The 22,686-nt window shown below is 43.7% G+C and overlaps 1 protein-coding gene across 1 annotated transcript in view; it reads left to right on the top strand.

The window, feature by feature from the left end:
- The window catches only part of MIB1 (mindbomb E3 ubiquitin protein ligase 1), a 273,835-nt gene that overhangs the window by 83,509 nt on the left and 167,640 nt on the right, over window positions 1-22,686 (top strand). The window contains exon 6 of the mRNA XM_033933912.1: window positions 15,234-15,438. Within this exon, the coding sequence (XP_033789803.1) occupies window positions 15,234-15,438 (205 nt within the window). The remainder of the gene's footprint in view (window positions 1-15,233; window positions 15,439-22,686) is intronic.

The raw sequence follows: 22,686 nt of genomic DNA, 5'->3' as shown, positions 1-22,686 counted from the left end.
TCTGGGTATCCTGGGTACAGTTTTCCAGCCCTGGGATCTCTACGTGTTGCTGGTGGGCTTCTTCGATGAATCTTTCTAGTTCCATGATCCCTTCGCTGGTATCGGACTCCCCTAGCAGCTTCTCCTGCATGCAGTTTTCCTCCTTCCTGGCAAGGAGTTCTTCGAGTTCCATCACAGTTCCCTCCAGCAGCCGAACTTGCAGTTTCAGGCTGTCCAGCTCCTTGCATCGGCTGCAAACGTATGCCCTAGTCCCCGAGGGGAGGTAGTCATACATACTGCAGCCGGTGCAGAAGACTGGAAAGCTCATCTTCTGGCTTCCGTGGGCGCTCATGTCTTGTTCTCCTTCTCAATTGTGTGTGTCCTGCCCTCCTGATAGCAGTCCTCCTCCTGTTGATCGTTGGTCTTGGTTGTGTTGGTGCTGTTGAGCTATTTGAGAGCGCTTGTCTCGGTGTGTGCTGTGTGGCTAGGTAATAGTAAACAAAGGAACAATAACTGGAATGTAACTTACGTATTGGTGCTCCCTGTTAGTCGGCCCAGCTTCCTGCCTCCTTCTGCAGGCTCCTTTGCAAAGGCGCTCTTGCTAAGGCGAGCGCCTTTACCGCTCGCCTTCGCCGCGCGCCGAACGGCTGTGCGCCGTTGGCTCCCCTCCTGTTAAGGGGGAGTCCGGCGCTCTGCTGGTGACGCTGGCGGTGACGCGCTGGGGGTGGGCGGAGCTCCCTCTCGCTCCCCCACGCTACCGCTCGCTGCCTGCCGCTGTGTCCTGCCTCTCCCTCTCTCGGCTTCTCCTCTCTCCCTCTTCTGCCGCTGTCTTCGCCGGGCCTGCTTCCTCCCGCGCCGGCTGAAAATGAAGAGTGAAGCGCCGCGCTCTCCTCCTGTTAAGGGGGAGTCCGGCGCTCTGCTGGTGACGCTGGCGGTGACGCGCTGGGGGTGGGCGGATGAATGGGGCGGTGAATGGGATGGCAGTGGCGGTGACGGGGTGGTGAAAGGGATGGCGGTGGCGGTGAAGGGAACTGCGGTGACGGGGCGGTGCAGAGGATGGTGGGCCGGGGACGGTGCAGTGATGGGGACAGATTTTTTCCCCGTGTTATTCTCTAACCCCTTTTTCATTCCAGGAGCGTTGAGATATTTCGTGCATGCATCTTATATGCAGAAGAGGTTGCTTAAAGTCAGGAAATTGCAATTCGAGAAAACTTTTGGTACAACTTTGGGAACATCGAGTATGGCTTGAGACTCCGACCCTGGTGCACTGCCACATACTACTTCAGCATTGACCCTGGCATTAATCGTGTCAACCTTTTCTTCATTGGTGCTTCTGTCATTAGGGGAGCCTTGTAAGCAAGCTAAGAAGTACAAACATGTCTTCCCCCCTCAAAGCATGCATCGGCATCGTCTCAAGCATCATTTACATCAACACACCGATGCCTGGTTGTCATTGCTTCAATTGGCCTCTCTTCTGAGGCATGCCTTGACTTTGAGGTCCCAAATGCTTCAACACCCAATGCAGCCAGTGCCTAATTTATTTAACCAACTTATATCCCGCTAAAACCTAAGTGGGTTACAAAAGACATACATAAAATCTAATAACATATAATATTAGACAATAACATAGCATAAAATTAGTCACCTTTATTCATATTTCCCCAATGGATATTACTCTCCATCTATTTTAAAAAAAGCTTCGCAAATAATGTTTTTAAAAGTTTCCATTGTCAACATCGGTACATAAGAACATAACATAAGAAATGCCTTCACCAGATCAGACCCCAGGTCCATCCTGTCCGGTGATCCGCACACGCTGAGGCCAAGCTAGGTGATCCCTAATGGACACCTTGTTCACCCGTATCCCTCAATGTGATTTGCAAGAAGGTGTGCATCCAACTTGCCCTTGAATCCCAGAATGGTGGTCTCTTCCACAACCTCCTCCGGGAGAGCATTCCAAGCGTCCACCACTCGCTGTGTGAAGCAGAACTTCCTGACATTAGTCCTGAGTCTGCTGCCCCTCAGTTTTAGTCCATGACCTCTTGTTCGAGTCACTATTGACAATGTGAATAACGAAGTTCCTTGCTCTATTTTGTCGAAACCTTTTAGTATTTTAAAAGTCTCTATCATATCCCCTTGCAGCCTTCTCTTCTGGAGGGTGAACAATCCCAATTTTTCGAGGCGTTCTTTGTAGCTCAAATTCTCCACACCTTTTATTAGTTTCGTGGCTCGTCTCTGCACCCTCTCCAGCAGGATTATATCCTTCTTTAGATAGGGAGACCAGTGTTGGACACAGTATTCCAAGTGTGGTCTGACCATTGCTCTATAAAGCGGCATTATGACGCCCGCCGATCTACTCGTGATGCCCTTCTTTATCATGCCCAACATCCTGTTTGCTTTCTTTGCCGCCACTGCGCATTGAGCCGATGGCTTCAGTGTCCTGTCTATCAGTATCCCCAGGACCCTTTCTTGTTCGCTCTTGCCCAATGTTACACCTAACATTTTATATTCTTGTTCTTGGTTTTGTCTGCCCAGATGCATCACTTTGCATTTTTCTATATTAAATTTCATCTGCCACTTTTCCACCCATTTTTCCAATTGGTTCAAATCTCTTTGAAGTGCATCTCTGTCCATTTTCGACCCAACTGCCCGACATAGTTTTGTGTCATCTGCAAACTTGATTATGTTACTTGTTGTTTCCTCTTCTAGGTCATTTATGTAGATATTGAATAAGATGGGCCCAAGAACCGAGCCCTGGGGCACGCCGCTCGTCACTTTCTCCCAGTCTGAGAACTTCCCATTTATGCCCACCCTCTGCAATCTGTTCTCCAGCCATTTGCCTATCCATCGTAGTATATCCCCTTCTATTCCATGGCTTTGTAGTTTCCTCAGAAGCCTTGTCGAATGCTTTCTGGAAGTCCAAGTATACGATATCCACCGGTTCTCCGCTATCAATTTGTTGATTCACCTTCTCAAAAAATTGAAGCAAATTTGTCAAACATGACTTCCCCTTCCTGAAACCGTGTTGACTAGCTCTCATCAGGTCATGATTATCCAGGTGCTGCACTATGCTATCCTTAATTAGGGCTTCAACCATCTTCCCAGGAACTGACGTAAGACTCACAGGTCTGTAGTTTCCTGGTTCTTCCCTTGATCCTTTTTTGAAGATTGGGATGACATTCGCTATCCTCCAGTCGCCTGGTATTTGCCCGGTTCTAATTGACAAGCTAGCTAGGGATTGTAACAGTTCTCCGATTTCTACCTTAAGCTCCTTGAGCACTCTCGGATGAATTCCATCCGGTCCAGGGGATTTATCACTTTTTAGTTTGTCGATTTGATAGTATATCATGTCCAAATCCACATTCACTGTGGTGAGGCTTTCCTCAACTTCTCCCTTGAATACTCTCCCTGTTTCAGGTATTGATGCAGTATTCTCCTTGGTAAAAACAGACGCAAAGAATGAATTTAGCCTATCTGCAATCTGTTTGTCTTCCTTGATGTACCCTTTTCTTCCTTGGTCGTCGAGTGGGCCCACTGCCTCTTGTGCTGGTTTTTTTCCTTTTATGTATCTAAAAAAGGGCTTGAAGTACTGGCGCTATTGCTGCAGGAACAGCTTTGAATGCTTTTGCAGCAAGAACTAGCTGGAATACTGCAGTTGCGCCCTGTGCAAACTCCTGCATTAACTCTCCCAGTCTCAGCCCAGTGCAAGCAACGCCTATGCAGTACATTGAGACATTGTTCTCGGACTCCTAAACATTGAGCATCTGCATCGAAGAGACGCACGTCACATGTCATCTTCTAGGGAGCGGAGCACGCCAACTTTATCTTGATCTACTTTATCCCACTCTCGACTCTCCCCTTGATGCTCTGCTCAATGTTCCACTTCCAGAAGAGCTAACAATAGAGGAATATGACTCAGATCTGTCTCTTCTAAGACTTCTCTGCTGATGAGCCTTATGGGATACCATTGGATCCTTTTCCACTGCCTCCTTGACACAGATCCTCTTCTGAAAGTCTGTCGTTTACCAGCTGTATTAGACAAATAAGGAAAGCGCTTCTTATAAGCATGGAGTCAGAAGCAGAGCCTCGGGCAGAACTCATGGAAACTTTAGGTTATAAGAAATGATCTAAAGACTGTATCATAGCACCACTTCACAATCTCATGAAAGGAGCCCTATTTAAGAACAGGGAAACACCACTCTCTATCCCAGTGACTCCACATAAATTGGACACACCTACAGCACCAATCTTTGGTAGCAGAGTCTCCATTAAAGTGAGCAAATAGTTCTTGTACTTACACCAGTACTCCACCTGGCAGAGAGGGCAGAACCTTGGACAAGTTTGGCAGATGAGTATTCCAAGGTATCATGATAATTAACAGAATACTAAATTGCAACTTTTGGGCGATTTTTTTATTTTATTTATTTTTTAATATGAAATCTCTCATTCAGCAGTTGCCATCTTTTGAACAGTAAATTCTACCATAACACCCTATGTCCTTCTAACATCTGATCAGTGATTTCCTGGAGACCAGAAAATACATGGTTTGGTCAACATTTGATGCCTTTCACATCACCTTCCTAACTTCAGCAGTGTCTATTGCAATGTGTAGGCAAGCTTGGCTTTGAATTTCAGACTTAGACACCAATGTTCAGGACCATCTCTCCAATATCCCATGCATAGGAGATGATCTATTTGGAGATCGCATGGAGGAGGCTACTCAAAAAGCCAAGACTCACAATGACTGCATGACAACCTTGTTAAACACCAAGTTTCTCAGTCACAATCAATCATGAAGGTATCCCAATACCTCCAAATGCTCTTCCTGCTACTCTAAGCACAGATATAATCAGTCTTCTATATCCTCCCAGACAGCAAATCAAAGTGTACTAGACAGCAGAGCCAATAGAAGACTCAGTCTCAATGTCCATCCAAACAACAAGTTGGTTTGTTGTTGTGTTTTTTTGTTTTTTGTTTTTTTTTACTTCCTTCTAGAGAAAATTGCCAGCTTCTCTCTTTCTCTACTTCAGACTCTTGCCATAGGAGGCAGACTTCACAGCTTTTACCATCAATGGATCCTCATAAAATCAGATCAGTGGGTTCTGCAAGTGGTTAGCCAGGGTTATGCCTGTTGTTTACAGCCAAAGCCTCCGAACCATCCTCCAAAAGTCTCTTTTGAGTTCCCTTCATAAGACCCTCCTTCACCAAGGGGCTGAGGTTTCTACTCCAAGTATTTCCTGATACTGAAAAAGATCAGAGTTCTCTGTTCAATTCTTGACCTCCGTGCAGTCAACAAATGTTTAGTGAAGGAAAAGTTTTGTGTTGTCTGTCTGAGAACCCTGTTACCACTGTTGGAAAAGAATGACTGGCTCTGCTCTCTAAACCTCAATGAAGCGTACACCCACATTTCCATCTTACCTGCCCACAGGAAATATCTTTGTTTTCAAGTGGGGTCATGCCATTTCCAGTACTACCATTTGTTCTGATGTCAGCACCAAGTGTGTTCACAAAATGCTTGGTGGTAGTACCTGCAATCCTCCACTTAATGCGGCTTTCATGTATTTATTTACCTAGACATCTGGTTGATCAAGGCCTTATCGTAACTAAGCTCAGCAAGCCATCAATTCCACGGTGGAATGCTTTTTTGTTTGGGAGGGTCCAAAAACTCCGCACTAGACTCCGCCCCATAATAATAGTACTAATTGTAAATGCCCTTTCTTCCATTAATTTTTCATATATACACAGTATAATCTTATAATTCACAATGGTAATCACAAAATTAAACTACACAAAGCACACTTTTTCCCCTCTCCACCACTGTAATCATTTCTTTCTCTCTCCTTTACCCCCATGTGCAGCATCTTCCTCTCTCTCTCACTGTCATCTACCATCTTTCTCATTCCTTCCCTTGTGGCAAAGGGAGTGGGGAAAGAGAGAGGCAGAGAGTGATCTAGGATGCCTCTCTCCCACCCCCACTATTGCCACATCCTCTCTTATCCCCCGGACAGTGTGCAGCATCTTTCGCCTCTGCCCACCAGCCCCATGTCCAACATTTCTGCTTCTATCACTCCTCTCCAGCTCCATACCACATCTCTTCCTCCATTCCCTCTGCCACCATGTTCAACATTCCTCCCTCTTGCATTCATTTCCATCTATCCCACTGTTTCCTCTCCGCCACCACATCCAACATTTCTCCCTCTTATCTTTCTTTACCTCACTCCTCTCCCATCACCATGTCCAATAATTCTCCTTTCTTCCTTTCCCCGTGTACACCATCTCTTTCCCTTCCACCCCAAATCTAACATTTCTCCCTCCTTCCCTCCCCATGCCCCTTTCTCTTCCCAACTGCCCTCTCATACAATATCTCTCCATTTACAATTATCCTATTCTCCTATTCTATATGTCTCCCTCCCTCTACACTACCCCAGGTCCACCATCTCTGCCTCTTTCCAACTGTCTTCAAGTTTCAAGTTTCTTTATTTTTGATATATCGTCTATCAAAACAAATGTCTAGATGGTGTACAATATAAAAAGATTGTAAGGGACAATTAAAATAGGTAAATAAAAGCAATATTTTATCAAATATTAAATATACTAGACAAATTTGGATTACCATACATGAAACAGCACCCCATGCCCAACTACTCTCCTTTTCTCTCCCTCAACAACATCGCCCACCATCTCTTTCTCTGGTACCCTCTCTTCATGGCCCTATAAGTTTTTCCCCTTCACTCCCCACCCCCAGTCTAGCACAGCTTGGGAACCCAACCCCCATTCTACCTTTACAAGAACAGTCCAGGGGCTTCCTGGTCTGGTACATCCTCCTCCTTCACCTCTGCTTGCATCTGTTTTTGTGGTAGGGGAATGTCGGCTGCGGCAGCAACTCTAAAATGCAGCCTGCGACCTCCCTTTGCAGTTTCCTTGTGCCGCGCTCTGCCTAAGCTGAAAACGGAAGTAGCGTCATTAGTGGGCGGAGCGCGGCACAAGGAAAGTTTGAAGGGAGGTCGCAGGTTGCATTTTAGAGTTGCTGCCGCATCTGACATTTCCCTGCCACAAAAATGGATGTGAGCTTTGCACCCTCCCCCCCTAACGCTGGCCTTGCCTCTCCCGCCGCATGTCTGCCTTTAATTTTTTTAGAAAAGTGCTGCGGCCCAGGCATTTGTTCTCTACTGCGGCCTGCCCTCTGACAACTTCCTGTTTCCGCTAGGGCTGGCCGCAGTGGAGAGCAGATGCCAGGGCCACAGCGCTTTAATAAGAAACTAAAGATAGACACACAGCGGACGGGAGGAATGGATGCCAGTGAAGGGGTGCAGCAGAGACTGCCCATCAGCAGGCATGCTGGCCAGTAGCAAGGTGCCACTGCCAGCCTTGGAAGAAGTGTGAACGGGCAATTTTTAGGGAGGCTAAGAACCCTGTGGCCCCCCCCCCATTCCGACGCCTATGACTGGAACTACTAGAAATTATATCTTTAATCATCTCAGACCTTAGAATTCATAAGATCTCTCCTAGACACAACACAAGCTTGAGCTTCTCTACCTCAATATAGACTAGGGAAAGGGATTGGGACTTATATACTGACTTTTTGTAGTTTTACAACAACACTGAAAGCAGTTTACATACTTGAAGTATTTTCCCTATCTGTCCTGGAGGGTTCACAATCTAACATATCTGGGGAAGTGGAGGATTAAGTGACGTGCCCAAGGTCACAAGGGGCAGTGCAGGGTTTGAACCCACAACAGGGTGCTGAGGCTATAGCTCTAACCACTACACCACACTCTCCTCCCTCATATGTCAGAAAATATCTTCCCTTCAATGCATTATTGCACATGAGATGTTACCTCTCCTAGGTCACATGGCATCCACAGTTTTCGTTGCTTCATTTGCACATCTACATCTCAGAGTGCCTCAATGAACCCTCTCCACCCAGTGAACTCAAGCCACTGGGACTGTTTCTCAACCAATACGAGTGACCTGAGAACTTTGTCAATCACTTCACTGGTGGATGCTGTGAGCCAGTCATACCAGGGGCCTTCTCTTCCAATCTTCACTGTATCAGGAGCTACTTATAATGGATGCTCATGAGAGAAATTTCTTTCTTTTTTTTTTTTTTAATAAATCTTTATTGATTTTTAAACTTTGACAGTGCAGTACAATTACTTGAACATAAATATTTCATAAAATGCACTATTAATACACAATTTATACATAAAACAATCCTCCCAATTATTAATACAAGAAGACAATTACGTGTTTACAAAATTATAATTAAGTAATTTTAATAATCAAAATACATTTCCCTCTCCCCACCCTCCCCTGGATGTGTAAGGAAAACCAACAACAACAAAAAAATAAATAAATACATGACAATTATTACGATGTAACAAATACAGTCAATGGGCTCCATACTCTATTAAATGTACTACTAAACCCCAAACACTCCGCATTCATTCTCTCATATTTATATGTGGTACGAACATTTGTCCACCAAAACGTGTAATTCAGTCTGTCATAGCTCTTCCAATTATGTGTAACCATTTGAATAGCTATTCCCGTCATGATCAAAAAAAGATGACTTTTATATTTATCCGAAGAAGGCTTGACATGTAAAAGCGTACCACAAATTATGGCTTCATAGGTTAAGGGAATTGCTGAATCAAGAATAAGATTAATGAGAACTTTCTATATCAATCTTCTAGTGCTCCTAGAAAACGACAATACCCTTTGCACTTTCTAAGATCGCCTCCAGGATCAAGTAGTCGTAATTCACACAGACAATCAAGTCAAATTGTTCTATTTGAGCAAACAAGGAGGCACAAGGGTCTCACCCACTCTGCTGAGAAGTGATCCATATCTGATCTTGGGCAATTCCTTGCAACATATTGCTCAAAGCTTTTTATCTGGCAGGAAAACAAAACATCTTAGCAGACAAGCTGAGCAGACTTCTGCAACCTCATGAATGGTTGTTCAACACAAAGATCTAGCAACAGATGTTCACGGATTGGGGGACCCCCGAAATAGACCTCTTTGCTTCCCCCTACAATCATAAACTTCCAGACTCTACACTCCCAGTCATCTAGAGTTAGATGCCTTCCTCCTCAACTGGCAGATCAAGTTTCTATATGCTTTCCTTCCAATTCCTGTAGTCAGGAGAACTCTACACAAACTTCACCAGGAACAAGCCACCATAATTCACATAGCACTTCAGTGGCCACATCAACTGTGTTTCCCTCTTCTCCAATATTGCTGACGCAGAATGAAGGTTTTCTCCTTAATCCCAATCTACATTTATTAACATTCACAGCATGGTATCTCTCTCCTAGAGAGTAGATGCTTTTGTGCTATCTGCATCAGTGTATGCCATCATTGAAGCTTCTAGGAAACCTCCTATACCACATTACTATTGTTTCAAGTAGACTCACTTCACAGTCTAGTGTAATCTCCACTTGCTAGATCCAATCACTTGTCTCTTCCATCGGTCCTAGACTATCTCCTACACCTTTCCAGTTTTGGTTTTGGGTCAGAGTTCATCTCAGTGCAGTTAGTACTTTTCATTCACCATTGGACAAAGAAACCATTATCTGTACATTCTTTGGTTTCTAGATTCATGAAAGGCCTTTATCATTCCAAGCCTCCTCTCAGGCCTCCTGCCGTTGCCTGGGACCTTAATGTAGCCTTTTCCATTCTGATGAAGACTCCCTTTGAACCACTCTCAACTTTATCCCTCAAGCATCCCTCTTGGAAAGTGATCTTTCTTATAGCTCTTATGTCTGCACTACAGGTCAGTGGACTTCAGGTGCTTCTGTTGGTTCCACCCTATACAGCATTCTACCAAAACAGGGTGGTTCTTCGCACATTTCCCAAGTTCCTCCCGAAGGTCATCAATGAAATCCATCTAAACCAGTCCATAGTTCTACCTGTCTTCTTTCCAAGACCACATTCTCATTCTGGTGAAACAGCACTTCATACATTGTACTGTAAACATGCTCTTGCCTACTACTAAGATTGAACCAAATCTCACAGAACTACCACTCAGTTGTTCCTGTTGTTTGATGCTATCAGACTTAGAGCTCCTGTCACCAAGAGAACTATCTCTACATGACTGGCAGATTGTATCTCCTTGACCTATGCTTGGTCTGCACTGATGCTTGAAGGTTATGTCAATGCACATAAAGTTCGATCAGTGGTGACTTCAGTAGCCCATCTACATTTCACTCGTATATGTAAAGCAGTCACCTGGTCCTCAATTCATACCTTCATATTCCGTTACTGTTTAGAGAGTTGTTCCAGATGGGATAGTCTATTTGGCCAAACAGTTCTGCAAAATTTATTTTCTACTTAAATGCCAACTTACTTTCCAACCCTTTTGATTTTGCCAGGCTCATGGTAGTTGTCAATAACCTTGTTCTCAGAGGCATGATCCTTGCAGCTTAGGGGTTCCAGATGTGAGAGTATGATGCCTGCTTGTCCTCGGAGAAAGCAAAGTTACCTGTAGCAGGTGTTCTCTGAGGACAGCAGGCATATATTCTCACAACCCTCCCATCTTCCCTTGTTGGCTTCTTAGCTTTTTATTTTTACTGAACTGCAGGCCCCACAAACTGATGGGCAGGAAGGCACCAGCATGTGTGCGATATGGGCAGTCTTAAGTTTTAAAGTGACAGTACATTTTTTGATTGACTGTGCCAGGTTCCATAGATGACATCACCCAGATGTGAGAATATATGCCTGCTGTCTTTGGAGAGCACCTGCTATAGATCAGTAACTGCTTTATGTGCATATTTTGGTTATTGTGAAAACTAAGCTTATTACGATGGAGGAGCCTGAAGACTGGAAATGGTTCTATTTTCCCCCAAGGAAACATCATGTTCTATACACAGGGTTAACCGAAGGGTATCTGAATCCCTAGATGAGCTTTTAGCTGTGCACTCCACTTTTCTTGAGGCATCCCAGATATTTTGCTCTTGAGGCAAGGAATGAAATGCCATCCCTCAAAAAAAAAAACAAACAACAAAAAACAAACCACACAAGGTACTTAAAATTCACTTTTCTAAGCAGGCCTTGTCAACTTACAGTATGAGGGAGACTAGCATGTCCTCCAGGGAGCTTACTTTCTTTTAAATTTATTAATATAATGTATGGAAGAGTGAATGTTGTCTCGAGGATGTATTGGGTTTGTTTTATTATTTTTATGAAGTTCCTTTTTTTAATCAAATGCAATAGATTTTATATTGTAAATTGCTTTGATCTGGGAAAGGTAAGCAGTATATCAAACATAAAAGGAGATATCAACACACTTGCTTCATATTGACTATTTAATTGGGGATTCAGGGCTTGGGTAAGATGAGTAAGGACTTGGTATAGGATAGAGTGGAAGAATGGAGATTAAGAAACTGAGCAAGGACTAAGGCCTAGATGCACTAAGAGGATCAGTAAGATTGTGTGGGCCTGCATTGATCCGATTTTTTGGCCGATTTAAAAAGAGCTATTGATGCACTAAAAAGTTTGCATGCAAATGATTCAGGCTGGTCGTCGTAATCACTGACTTGGCCTCCAATTGATTGCTGTGAGAGCGACTCTCACACATGTTCGGAGCTGGCAGGGGAAGCCCACACAGCTGAGAGGCAGGGGAAAGCCTCCTGCCACTCAGCTGTTTGGGGCAGGAAACCTTTTTTTTAATGGGCACAGATACTGTGTGTGTTACACACATACAATATCTGCCCCATTAAAAAAAAAGAGAAAAAAAGTACCCCCTCCCTGCCAATGACGGCCCTCCTCACGAACCGGCACCACAAATCAACCCTCACCCCCCCCCCACAGCAATACCCACTTCTTCCTGACGTGCTGACGCCATCCTCCCACCCCGTGAAAGAAAATTGGCAGGAGGGAAGTCCTCTCCCTCCTGCCAACGGAGCCCTTCCCCAAACCTTCCCCCTCTCCCTGTACCTTTTAGCGTTGGAAGGAGGAGGGAAGCAGAGTCCTTCCTCCTTCAAGGTCTGCCAATCCTAAATGGCGGGCCTTCCCTCCTTTAGGATTTAGGATCGGCGGACCTTGAAAGAGGAGGGACCATGTTTTCTTTCTCCTTCCAACGCTAAAAGGTATTGGGGGAGAGCATCCTGTGGCAGGAGAGAGTGGACATGGCAGGAGGAAGTGGGCATTCCTGTTGCCGTTCTCATTGCCAGGATGGGGGTGGTTGTGCTGGTTCATGGCGGGGGGGGGGGGGGGTAGTTGGTTGTTTTTATGTAATGGGGCAGATTACACATGCACAGCATCTGTACACATTAAAAATAAATAAAAGCTTAGACAGTTGAGCGACTGGTCTAGACCAGTCATTTTTTTGGATTGTTAAAAGCTATCATATTTTTTTTTAGTGCATCATGAAGCCATGTTAGAGTATCAATTGCCCTACTAGTCTGCACAGCATTTTAATATTAGCTTATTTACGTGGTCGGATTGGGAATGAGCAGTTGTGCAGAAAACAGGTGGTAAGCTATTTTTTGCATCGGGTCAGTAAATGCGATCATTGCTGAAGCTGTTAAAATAGGTTTAGCGACGATTGCTGGCTTTAGTGCATCTGGGCCAAAATGGTTGAGTAAAGGTTACAAAAGGTTTACAAAAAGAGGGTGTAGCCTCCTCTTTTGGGAGTTGGTATCTGATACTGGAGACTAATGTTTACACTGAATAAAAATATTTGCTCATAAAATGAGCTGTAGTTTTTTGTATGGACAAAAATATTGCTATCTACCACTGTAAAGAGTTGAGATGAAAAAATGTTTGCCATTTGCTTGCAGCCAAGTTAAAATAATACTTGTTTCCACAATCAGCTAAGTCCAGGGAGATGTTAAATCTAAAACCAGTTAAGTTTTGCACATTCTGTGGCTGTAACATACCAGGTAGCAAGGAATGCAGCAGCCAGTAATGTGATATGCCAGTTTTGTCATGTGCAGTGACATATTTGGATAAAAAGGCAACAGAAAAATGTTTTACAGTTTTAATCTTTGGCGCAACATATAAAAATATCAAACTAACACATACTGTATATGATTCAGTTTCAAGATTTATAAGATAACATTGACATAGAATGAAATGCATAATAGGTTTCTCTAAAATTCTTTTTTTTTTTTTTTTTTTTACATATGCCTCATGCAAAATTTTCAACAACACTTCTAATCATCATGTTTTAGCTTTCTAAATGTATATTCACTCTAGTGGGAAATGAAAAAATATTTGTTTATATGAATAGTTGATTTTTCTTTGATGCAACTAAAATGGACTTAGTAGCTTTTGGCAATAAGCCTTGAATTGGAGCTTTGCATTTCCACTTCAGGAGCTGATAAATGTCCTGAGCTGCTTGTTGTCTTTCTATTAGCTTCAGCTGGAGCTAGCTGGTATCAGTAATAAGAGCTCAGGAGAGAAGGTGCAGAGTTTGCATGATTCACAGACAAGGAGGCAGAACCTAGCAGTGAGAGTGTTTGTTTATGAAAGGGGAGGAGTTATGGGTTCTAAATACAGTAAAACCTTGGATTGCGAGTAACTTGGTGTGCGAGTGTTTTGCAAGATGAGCAAAATGTTTTATAAAATTTTAACTTGATCAACGAGCATTGTCGTGCAATACGAATACGTATACATGCGGCACGTCATAGTTGAGCGCAATACAAGTTCACACAATACGCACGTCACATCGCTGAGCGCAGCACAAGCATCACAACTTCAAGCGTGGGTGGGGTGACAAGTAGGGTGTGTGCTTCCATGCGAAGGGATGAGGAGGTAGCAGCGCAGCCCACATGCATGCGTGGGAAGTGCAGGAAGTTTCCTTGCTTTAAAGCTCTGGCCCTGCTCAGCCCCTGGGCGTTCCCAGCTTCTTTCTTTCTTTCTTTCTTTATTTTTTCTTTCCTTGCTAATTTTTGCCTGTGAATGAGTGTTCTTTGTGTAACCCTGGCTAATTCAAGAAGAAGTCTGTACGTCACTTGATGCGCCTTGCGATTGGTTAGTGCCCCATTGATGCTTTGCTATAAGAAGTGGCCACGTGGGAGCTGCATGCACCCTCGGCCCACAAAACGCCCCCACCCCCGGTCCCCCCTCACTGTTGGTATTCAGCAGCATGTGATGAGAATGGCACTGAGCTCGGCGCCTCTCCTCCCTGTTAAATTCAGCCCTCCACCTTGGCTCATTCATGCAGTCATGGCTACCCCCTCTCCGAAGCGGGAGGCTGCTCTATGTCCTTCGCGTGAAAGGGATGAATGGGAATTCCCAACATAATGCGCAGTACAAAAACTCTACCCGTGATACAAGCACGCACAGCGTACCCGCACAATTTACCTGCTATACACGTGCGCACAATATTCCTCACATCAGCCATGATTCTATTCAAAAGTAAAGTGCAGGTTATTTGTTTTACTTATATATTTTTATTTTATACAGTAAAATACAGCATTTTGTATTAAAGTTGTGAAACGAATAGTCTGAGTTTCCATTATTTCCTATGGGGAAATTTGCTTTGATATACGAGTGCTTTGAATTACAAGCATGCTTCTAGAATGAATTATGCTCACAAACCAAGGTTTTACTGTATATGGAATACTTTTCTAAGTGCAAAATTTGGTAAGCAGTAGCACCATCTTCCTTTGATGTGTGGCTCTTCTCATGGTATAAACCCTGAAATCTCCATGCCATCTGATACTGCAAGATTGGCCCAAGATGGGAGTACAAAAGCAAAAGGGGGCTCGGGGTGCCGTAATCCCACGAGCAGGCCCTGCTTTAAGAAAACTGGATGTCAATCAAGCTGAAATACTTCTTATTGGATCAGCATTGCACCCTTGACCTTTTAGATGTTTCATTGTAATGTACTTAGGTTTGATTGACAAGTTATACACCTTGCTGTAAGACATGGTGGGCCAGCGGTGGGCCGTGACAGGAGGGATCCCTCCTGCCTCCTGTCATGGCCAACTCTAACAATTATCAACTCCCTCCCACCTTCTCGATTAGTAAAAATCTCTAGTTAGGTACTTGGGACCTTTAAAATCTCTAGTTAGGTCTTTGGGACCTGGATTGGTCACTGTTGGAAACAGGATACTGGGTTTGATGGACCTTCGATCCATCTTATGGCAACTCTTATGTTTATATATAAGCAGAGAAATAATAAAAAGAAAAAACATATGTAATATTTTCAAGGCCATATAGACCCCTTCTTCGAATGTCAAATTAGGAAAATTGGTATACAATTGATTGAAAAAAAATCTTGTTTTACTATTTCATTTCAGGGGAACAAAATGGTAACCGAAATCCAGGTGGGCTTCAGATTGGTGATCTAGTCAACATTGACCTTGACTTAGAGATTGTACAGTCCTTGCAACATGGTCACGGAGGGTGGACTGATGGCATGTTTGAGACTTTAACCACCACTGGCACTGTATGTGGCATCGATGAAGACCATGATATTGTTGTGCAGTACCCAAGTGGCAATAGGTTTGTGATGGCAAAATGATACTTGGCATGATTATAGTCTTTCATCCTGAGTTTACTGTATATGCTCAAATGTAAACTGAGATTTTTGTGCCAATGGGGTACTCGGTTTATATTTGGATCCTCGAGTCTGCGCCTGCCCGCCGAGATCTGTGGCAGGCCTCCCATGGGCCTGACTGAAGCCCTAGTGGTCCAGCTGTGAGCCGGGACAGGAGTGATCCTTCCTGTGTCCTGTCCAGACTGACTCTAAACCACCATGCCTCCCTCCCTATCCCCTGCAGACCTTACCTTTAAAGCCCTAGTCTAGTGGTGAAGCGGGGCAGGACAATCTTCCTGTGCTCATGCCCTGTGAGAGCTACGATTAAAAATGTCTGCTGCAAGTTCCTGTTACAGTCTCGTGAGAAGAAGGCAGGATGGTTTATAGTCTGCCAGAACAGGACATGAGAAGGATTGCTTCTGTCCTGGCTCACCGCTGGACCACCAGGGCTTCAGGCATGCCTTTAGTGAGCATAGGGAGTCTGGGTAAGGAGGGAGGAAAGGAAGGCTGGGTGCAAGGCAGGGCATTTGAGTATAACACTCCCCCTCCCCTCCCCATTCCCGGTTTATATTTGTGTCAACCTTTTTTCCTCCTTTTGGGGGGGAAAAGGGTTACCTCATGGTATATTGCTAGAATACTTGTTTAGAAAGCATATTTCTCATCACTACCTGGGAAGTTGCACATTGCTCTTAAATTGGTATTACTATATTTTAAGAATACAGATTAGATCTGCTTTTCATGCAGGAGTGACTACATTTAAAATAACACAAACTATTATCATGATTTACTGAATATAATACAATTTAAGTGTTTGTGCAGTGTAATATGGAGGAGTAATAGGCCCTTGATCAGTTGTACTTTTCTTTTCTGAGGAATAGTATTTGGGTATGTGTACATTATATGTAAATATTTTTATGGGGCAGTAAAATTTTGCATAGCTTATTGTATTTCCTCATTCAGAGGGAAGGCTTCTGGGTCAGCCATGGGCCACGTATAGGAACCGCTGCCCATGGCTTTGTGAAGAGAAACAAGTGTGTCTGGAAGGAAAAGGGGGGAGCTGGCCAGAATAAGTAAACACCTGCAGGAGGGAGGCATGAACTTGGGACATAGAAAGGAGGGAGGGAGAAGGGTGTGTTGGGACACAAAAGGGAGAAGCAGGACCCCCATTCGTAACTACGAGTCCGACATAAGTCAGACGTTCGTAATCCGGGGACTGCCTGTACATAAGAACCTAAGAATAGCCTTTCTGGGTCAGACCAGTTGTCCATCTTCACAGTTGGCCAATCTAGGTCACAAGTACCTGACATTAACCTCAATAGTAGCAACATTCTATGCTACCGATCTAGTGCAAGCAGTGGCTTCCCCCATGTCTGTCTCAATAACAAGCTATGAATTTTACCTCCAGGAACTTATTCACATCTTTTTTTTATAACCAGCTACATTATCTGCTCTTACCATAATACGTTCCAGAGCTTAACTATTCTCTGACTGAAAAAGTATTTTTTCCTATTAGTTTTAAAAGTATCTCCCTGTAATTTCATTGAGTATCCTTTAGTCTTTGCAATTTTTGATGGAGTAAATCAATCCACTTGTACTCATTCTATACCACTCAGAATTTTGTAGATTTCAATCATCTCTCCTCAGCTGTCTCTTTTTCAAGCTGAAGAGCCTTAACATCTTTAGTCTTTCCTAATATGAGAGGAGTTCCATCCCTTTTTTTCTTCTTGGTTTCTCTTCTTTGAATCTTTTCTAATTCCGCTATATCTTTTTTGAGGTAAGGCGACCAGAATTGAATGCAGTTCTCAAGGTGAGGCTGCACAATGAAGCGATATAGAGGCGGCATATTCTTAGTTTTGCTTGTTCAAGACAGAAACATTGTCAGGTACAGCAGGGTTAAAACCACGGCAGACTGCGAAGATCTCCAAAAGATCTGACAACACTGGAAGAGTGGGCCAAAAAGTGGCAAATGAGCTTCAACATAGGGAAATGCAAGGTCATGCATGTAGGGAAAAAGAACCCGATGTTCACTTACAAAATGGGGGGATCACTGCTAGGGGTAAGTAACCTTGAAAGAGACCTGGGAGTGATGGTAGACACAACATTGAAGGCGTCGGCACAGTGCGCCACAGCCTCAAGGAAAGCAAACAAAATGTTGGGTATCATTAAAAAGGGTATCACGACCAGGACGAAGGAAGTCATCCTGCCACTGTATCGTGCAATGGTGCGCCCGCATCTGGAATATTGTGTCCAGTACTGGTCGCTGTACCTCAAGAAGGACATGGCAGTACTTGAGGGAGTCCAGAGAAGAGCAACTAAGCTGATAAAGGGTATGGAAAATCTCTCATATACTGACAGACTAAAAAAGTTGGGGCTGTTCTCCCTGGAGAAGCGGAGACTTAGAGGAGACATGATAGAAACCTTCAAGATCCTGAAGGGCATAGAAAAAGTAGACAGGGACAGATTTTTCAAATTATGGGGAACCACAAGTACAAGGGGGCACTCGGAGAAATTGAAAGGGGACAGGTTTAGAACAAACGCTAGGAAGTTCTTTTTCACCCAGAGGATGGTGGATACATGGAATGCGCTTCCGGAGGCTGTGGTAGGCAGGAGCACGTTACAGGGCTTCAAAGAAGGTTTGGATAGGTTCCTAGAGGACAAAGGGATTGAGGGGTACAGATAGGAGTAGAGGTAGGTTATAGGGATAGGAGTAGAGGTAGGTTATAAAAATAGTCAGGGACCACTGCTCAGGCAATAGGCCTGATGGGCCGCCGCGGGAGCGGACCGCTGGGCGAGATGGACCTCTGGTCTGCCTCAGCGGAGGCAACTTCTTATGTTCTTAGGTAGAAACATCAGTTTCTACCTGACAAGATGCAGCAAGACTCAGAAACCTACAAAAAGCATGATGCCAGCTGCAGAAAACCTGAGAAAACATATAACCTAGCTTCATGGGGAGCACATTTTAAACTCACCAGAGACTTTTCCACTCTAGGAAAAAAAAAAAAATTAAAATAAAGACCAACTGACTATCCCACCAAGATTCAAATTGGTGACTAATGGACTGCCCTGTTCCCAATCAGGTCAGTGGACCCACTGTTTACAAAGACAAATTGCAGACCTCACAGCATACCCTAAAGAAAGTGACAGTGTGATGGCTGAAATGTGAGTTTCTAACTGACATGATGCAGCAAGATCTGGAAACCTGCAACAAGCATGATGCCAGCTGTGGAAACCCTGAGAGAACATTCATAGTCTTGTTTATCATCCCTTTTCTAATAATTCCTATCATCTTGTTTGCTTTTTTGGCCACCACCAAACATTGGGCAAAAGGGTTCAATTTATTGTCTACAATGCCACAGATCTTTTTTCTTGGGCACTTACTTCCAAGATGGACCCTAGCATCTGGTAACAATGATTTGGGTTGTTGTTTCCAGTGTGCATCATTTTGCATTTGTGCACATTAAATTTCATCGGCCTTTTGGACGCCCAGTCTTCCAGTTTCCTAAGGTCTGCTTGCAATTTTTCACAGTCTGCATGTTTAACAACATTAGTAATATGAATAATGCATTAAATTCCAATGTGAGTTAAAAATTTTAACGCATGTTAACACAGCTTTCTCCCTCTGAGCATTTTTGTGCTGGTACAACATACTGGCATCATTTTCCAGAGACATAACTGGTGGGGGAGGGGAGAAGGGGGGAACAAGGAGAGCAGTTGCACATTTGCCTCTCACCTTCCAGCATTTAAAACTAAAAAATTCCAGCTTAACCGAGGAGGTGTGTCACCTGAGCCTCACTCCTAAGCGGTGTAGCAGCTGTCCGCAGCAGGTTCTCCAACTCCTGCTGGAACTGGGCTGGATCATACATTTTCACAAGAGCCTCCTGTAGTCAACACAGTCCCTGGAGTACTTGGGGATATGCTTCAGCAAGGCTGAGGGCCGTGTTTTTCTTGCAGAGCCATACAAACTGAAGCTGACGCCAGATTTCAGTCAAAACAAATATATGGGGAAACCAAAACCTTGGTACTCTATCTATTGGAGTAATTAAAGAGAATATATCAAAAATATAGAAAATCACTCCTTCAACACATTCCATATTCTTCTTGTGCATATTTTATGATCATTTAAAGTTCAAAAAATATATGCTCAAAGACACAGAGGCAAAAACAAGGGGCGAACCCCAAGAATATCACCTCACCACCCAGTCATTGTATATAGTTCAATAAGTGTAGAAATCACTTTCTTCGCTGCCAACAAGTAATCAAAACAGTGGATAAGCCACTATAAATTCGTTAATGAAAGACTTATCGTAGTCGGGGGTTCCGACGTGGCCCGTTTCGATCCTGCGTCGGAACCAAATGTGTTTGTAGTAAAAAAATTTACAGGGTGGAATGGTCTCTGAAAGCATAAAATTAAACAACTTTATTTGTTAAAACCCATCAAACATTTTTTTAAAACATCATATTTAAGGCATTACTATAAAAATCCTGGCTACATGGAGGGTACTCACCCAAAAATATATAGGAAAATGCTTCCAAAAAGCTAACTCCTCCACTTATTCTATGGCATGGCACTGGGCTTGATGGTAGCAACCATAGAGGTTGTTCTTGGGCGAAAGCTCTTCTATGCCCTCTTCAGAATGCGCTGTTGTCATGTTGGTTGCCATAGATTGATTCGCTCCAGATGCTGCTGACCTGGATGGAGATAGCATGTCAGTTTGCGTTGGTTGCTCCAGCCAGAGTCCTTGGCAAGAACTTGCCTCTCTGTATATCCTGTTGGGTGGGGGGTGTCAGCCCTACTATGAAACTGTATTGGGAATCCAATTGGATATCAGATATGATCAGTATAGCAAATATTTCTGAGATGAATTATTTTGCAGTACAGTTAGTACGTAATTATGGTCTCACCTGAGTGACATAATAGTTGTGTGCAGAATATAAAAAGGTATCTCTTCTGAATGTCCCATTAAGTACATGAATATTGTTTCTCTTTTGTCAAACGTATACCACTTTAAATGCATTAATATTGTCACATGTTGCCATGCTCAGTATAGGCAACACAGTCTCTCTCTCTCTCTCTCTCTCACATGGAGGGTAGCTCACTGACAGCTCCTGTTGGACTAATTCATCCTCCTGTTCGTTGACTGCTAAGCTCAACAACTGTATTACAGTTTTGAATTATTTTGGAACCGTTTCCACAAAATGTTTCCTTTTCTCTGAATCCCCAGGTAAATGACAGCCACCTTTCTAAGAACACTTTGCTGTATAGGTCAAGCTATTTACTGAACAATATCTGGTGTAGCCATACATCACTGATCTCCATCACAATTAATGGGACAATATTGTCATCCCAGACTTTATTTCATATTGAGCATCTACAACCTCTTGGTATGGGGAACTCCATGCCAACTTAAGACAACTTCCAAAGAAGTAAATCATACCATTGCTTTTGAAAACAGACAGATTGCACAAACTATTGAAAATTTTCTACAAGATTCTCATTTCTTTGGGAACTTTTCTTTGGGTATTTGCCTACTGTTAATCATGTCTTTAATGTTCTAATTCAGCCAATCATTATCTTAATTATTGTACTGGCTCCCGATTGAAAGCAGGGTGAAATTCATGATCCTACTGCTAACACAAAAAATCATTCATCTCTCTGAACCACAATATCTAGTGGCCAGACTACATCAGCACACAACAACACTTGCATTACGCTCAAGCCAAAATCACCTGCTGGAAATTCCCTCCTTCAGAGACATCAAATACAAAAGCATCAGGAAAAGAATGTTCTGTTATGTTCATACGCTAATTGTTCAATCCCAACCCGCAATCTGAGAGTTGGAGAAATCCACAACTTTCCTGATCACATGCTCCACCCTCTTAACCTGTGAGCTAGTAAACATATCCAGTTACAGTTTCTGCAAGCAGTGTTTTACAGTTGCTCTGCTGCTTTTTCTTAATTTACGCTTTAAAGTTCATTTTCTCGGTGGCTTCAGTGCATTGGACCCCTTCTGGGTGATCGCCCTTCTGATAAATCCCCTATCGGAGGAAAGGACGCAGACCCGCGGTGCTGGACTGCTGCTTCATAGAGAAACTCTGGTGGATCTGTGGAGCCAGCCATTTCTAGACTCTGGGTCCCTTCCCTTGGGAGTCTGCTTGCCGGTGACCTTGTCACAGGTTCCAAGTGTGTGACTCTGTCTCTGTCTTCCCCCTCACAGCACCTTGGCATGTCACCTATTCAGAGACGCACAGAAAAAACTGTCTTTTCTCTCTCATTCACAAAAGCATAGATGCATCTCTAAATTCATGATGAATCTTTCTTCTAAGCATTGCACTCCTGTAATATTGAGCCTATTTCTACAAAATATATTCTTTATGCAACGACTCTTGGTTATTTTTGTCACTAATTTACTTCCCGCTGCACCTCTTGAGGCTTGAACCCAGGACCTCTCACACACCCACAAAAGACTAGCCAAAAACACACTTTTAAACACAAAAGATTACAAAGGGGTCATTGTGAGAGTCATCCAGTTCGGGGGGATGGTTGCCCTTAGAAGACATGGCCCATCAATCGATTGGAACTACGAGCCATTTGTCTAGCGCTTCAGATTTTGGAGAACACCCTAGAAGGCAAAGCTGTCAGGGTCTTCTCAGATAATGTCACAGCTGTGGCTTATGGCAACAGTCAGGGAGGCACCAAGAGTGTTCTTTTTAAGACTGGTCAATGGGCAGAAGTCCTCCTACAAGCTCTATTAGCAGTACTGTGCAGGCCAACTATCTCAGCTGGCAAGCCCTGGATCTGTGGGAGTGGTTGCTGTCCTGGAAATCCTTCAAGAGCATTGTATGTCTATGGAGATACCCAATGTTCAATTTAATGGCATCAGCATTTAACAAGAAAAAAGAAAAAAAGTTTCTCACTTCTTCAGCTGAAGATGTAAGCCCAGAAGTGCTGGCATGGACACTCTCATATAACCCTGGCCGGGAATGGGACCGTTGTATGTGTTTCCCCCATGACCCATGGTAAGAAGGGTCATTTAAAAAATAGCAATGCACCCAGGGTTAGTAATCTGGGTTGCTCCAGACTGGCTGCGTTGACCATGGTACATGGATCTGGTTAGGCTGCAAAGGGACCAGTGTCTCAGTCTGCCACTTCACCCAAATCTCCTCTCACAAGGGCCAGTTGCCCTGGAGGATCCTGAATGCCTTGGGCTTACAGC

The sequence above is a fragment of the Geotrypetes seraphini genome, chromosome 2 (genome assembly GCF_902459505.1).
Source record: "Geotrypetes seraphini chromosome 2, aGeoSer1.1, whole genome shotgun sequence".
NCBI classification, from domain to species: domain Eukaryota; kingdom Metazoa; phylum Chordata; class Amphibia; order Gymnophiona; family Dermophiidae; genus Geotrypetes; species Geotrypetes seraphini.
This window is presented reverse-complemented; position numbering and strand designations above follow the sequence as displayed.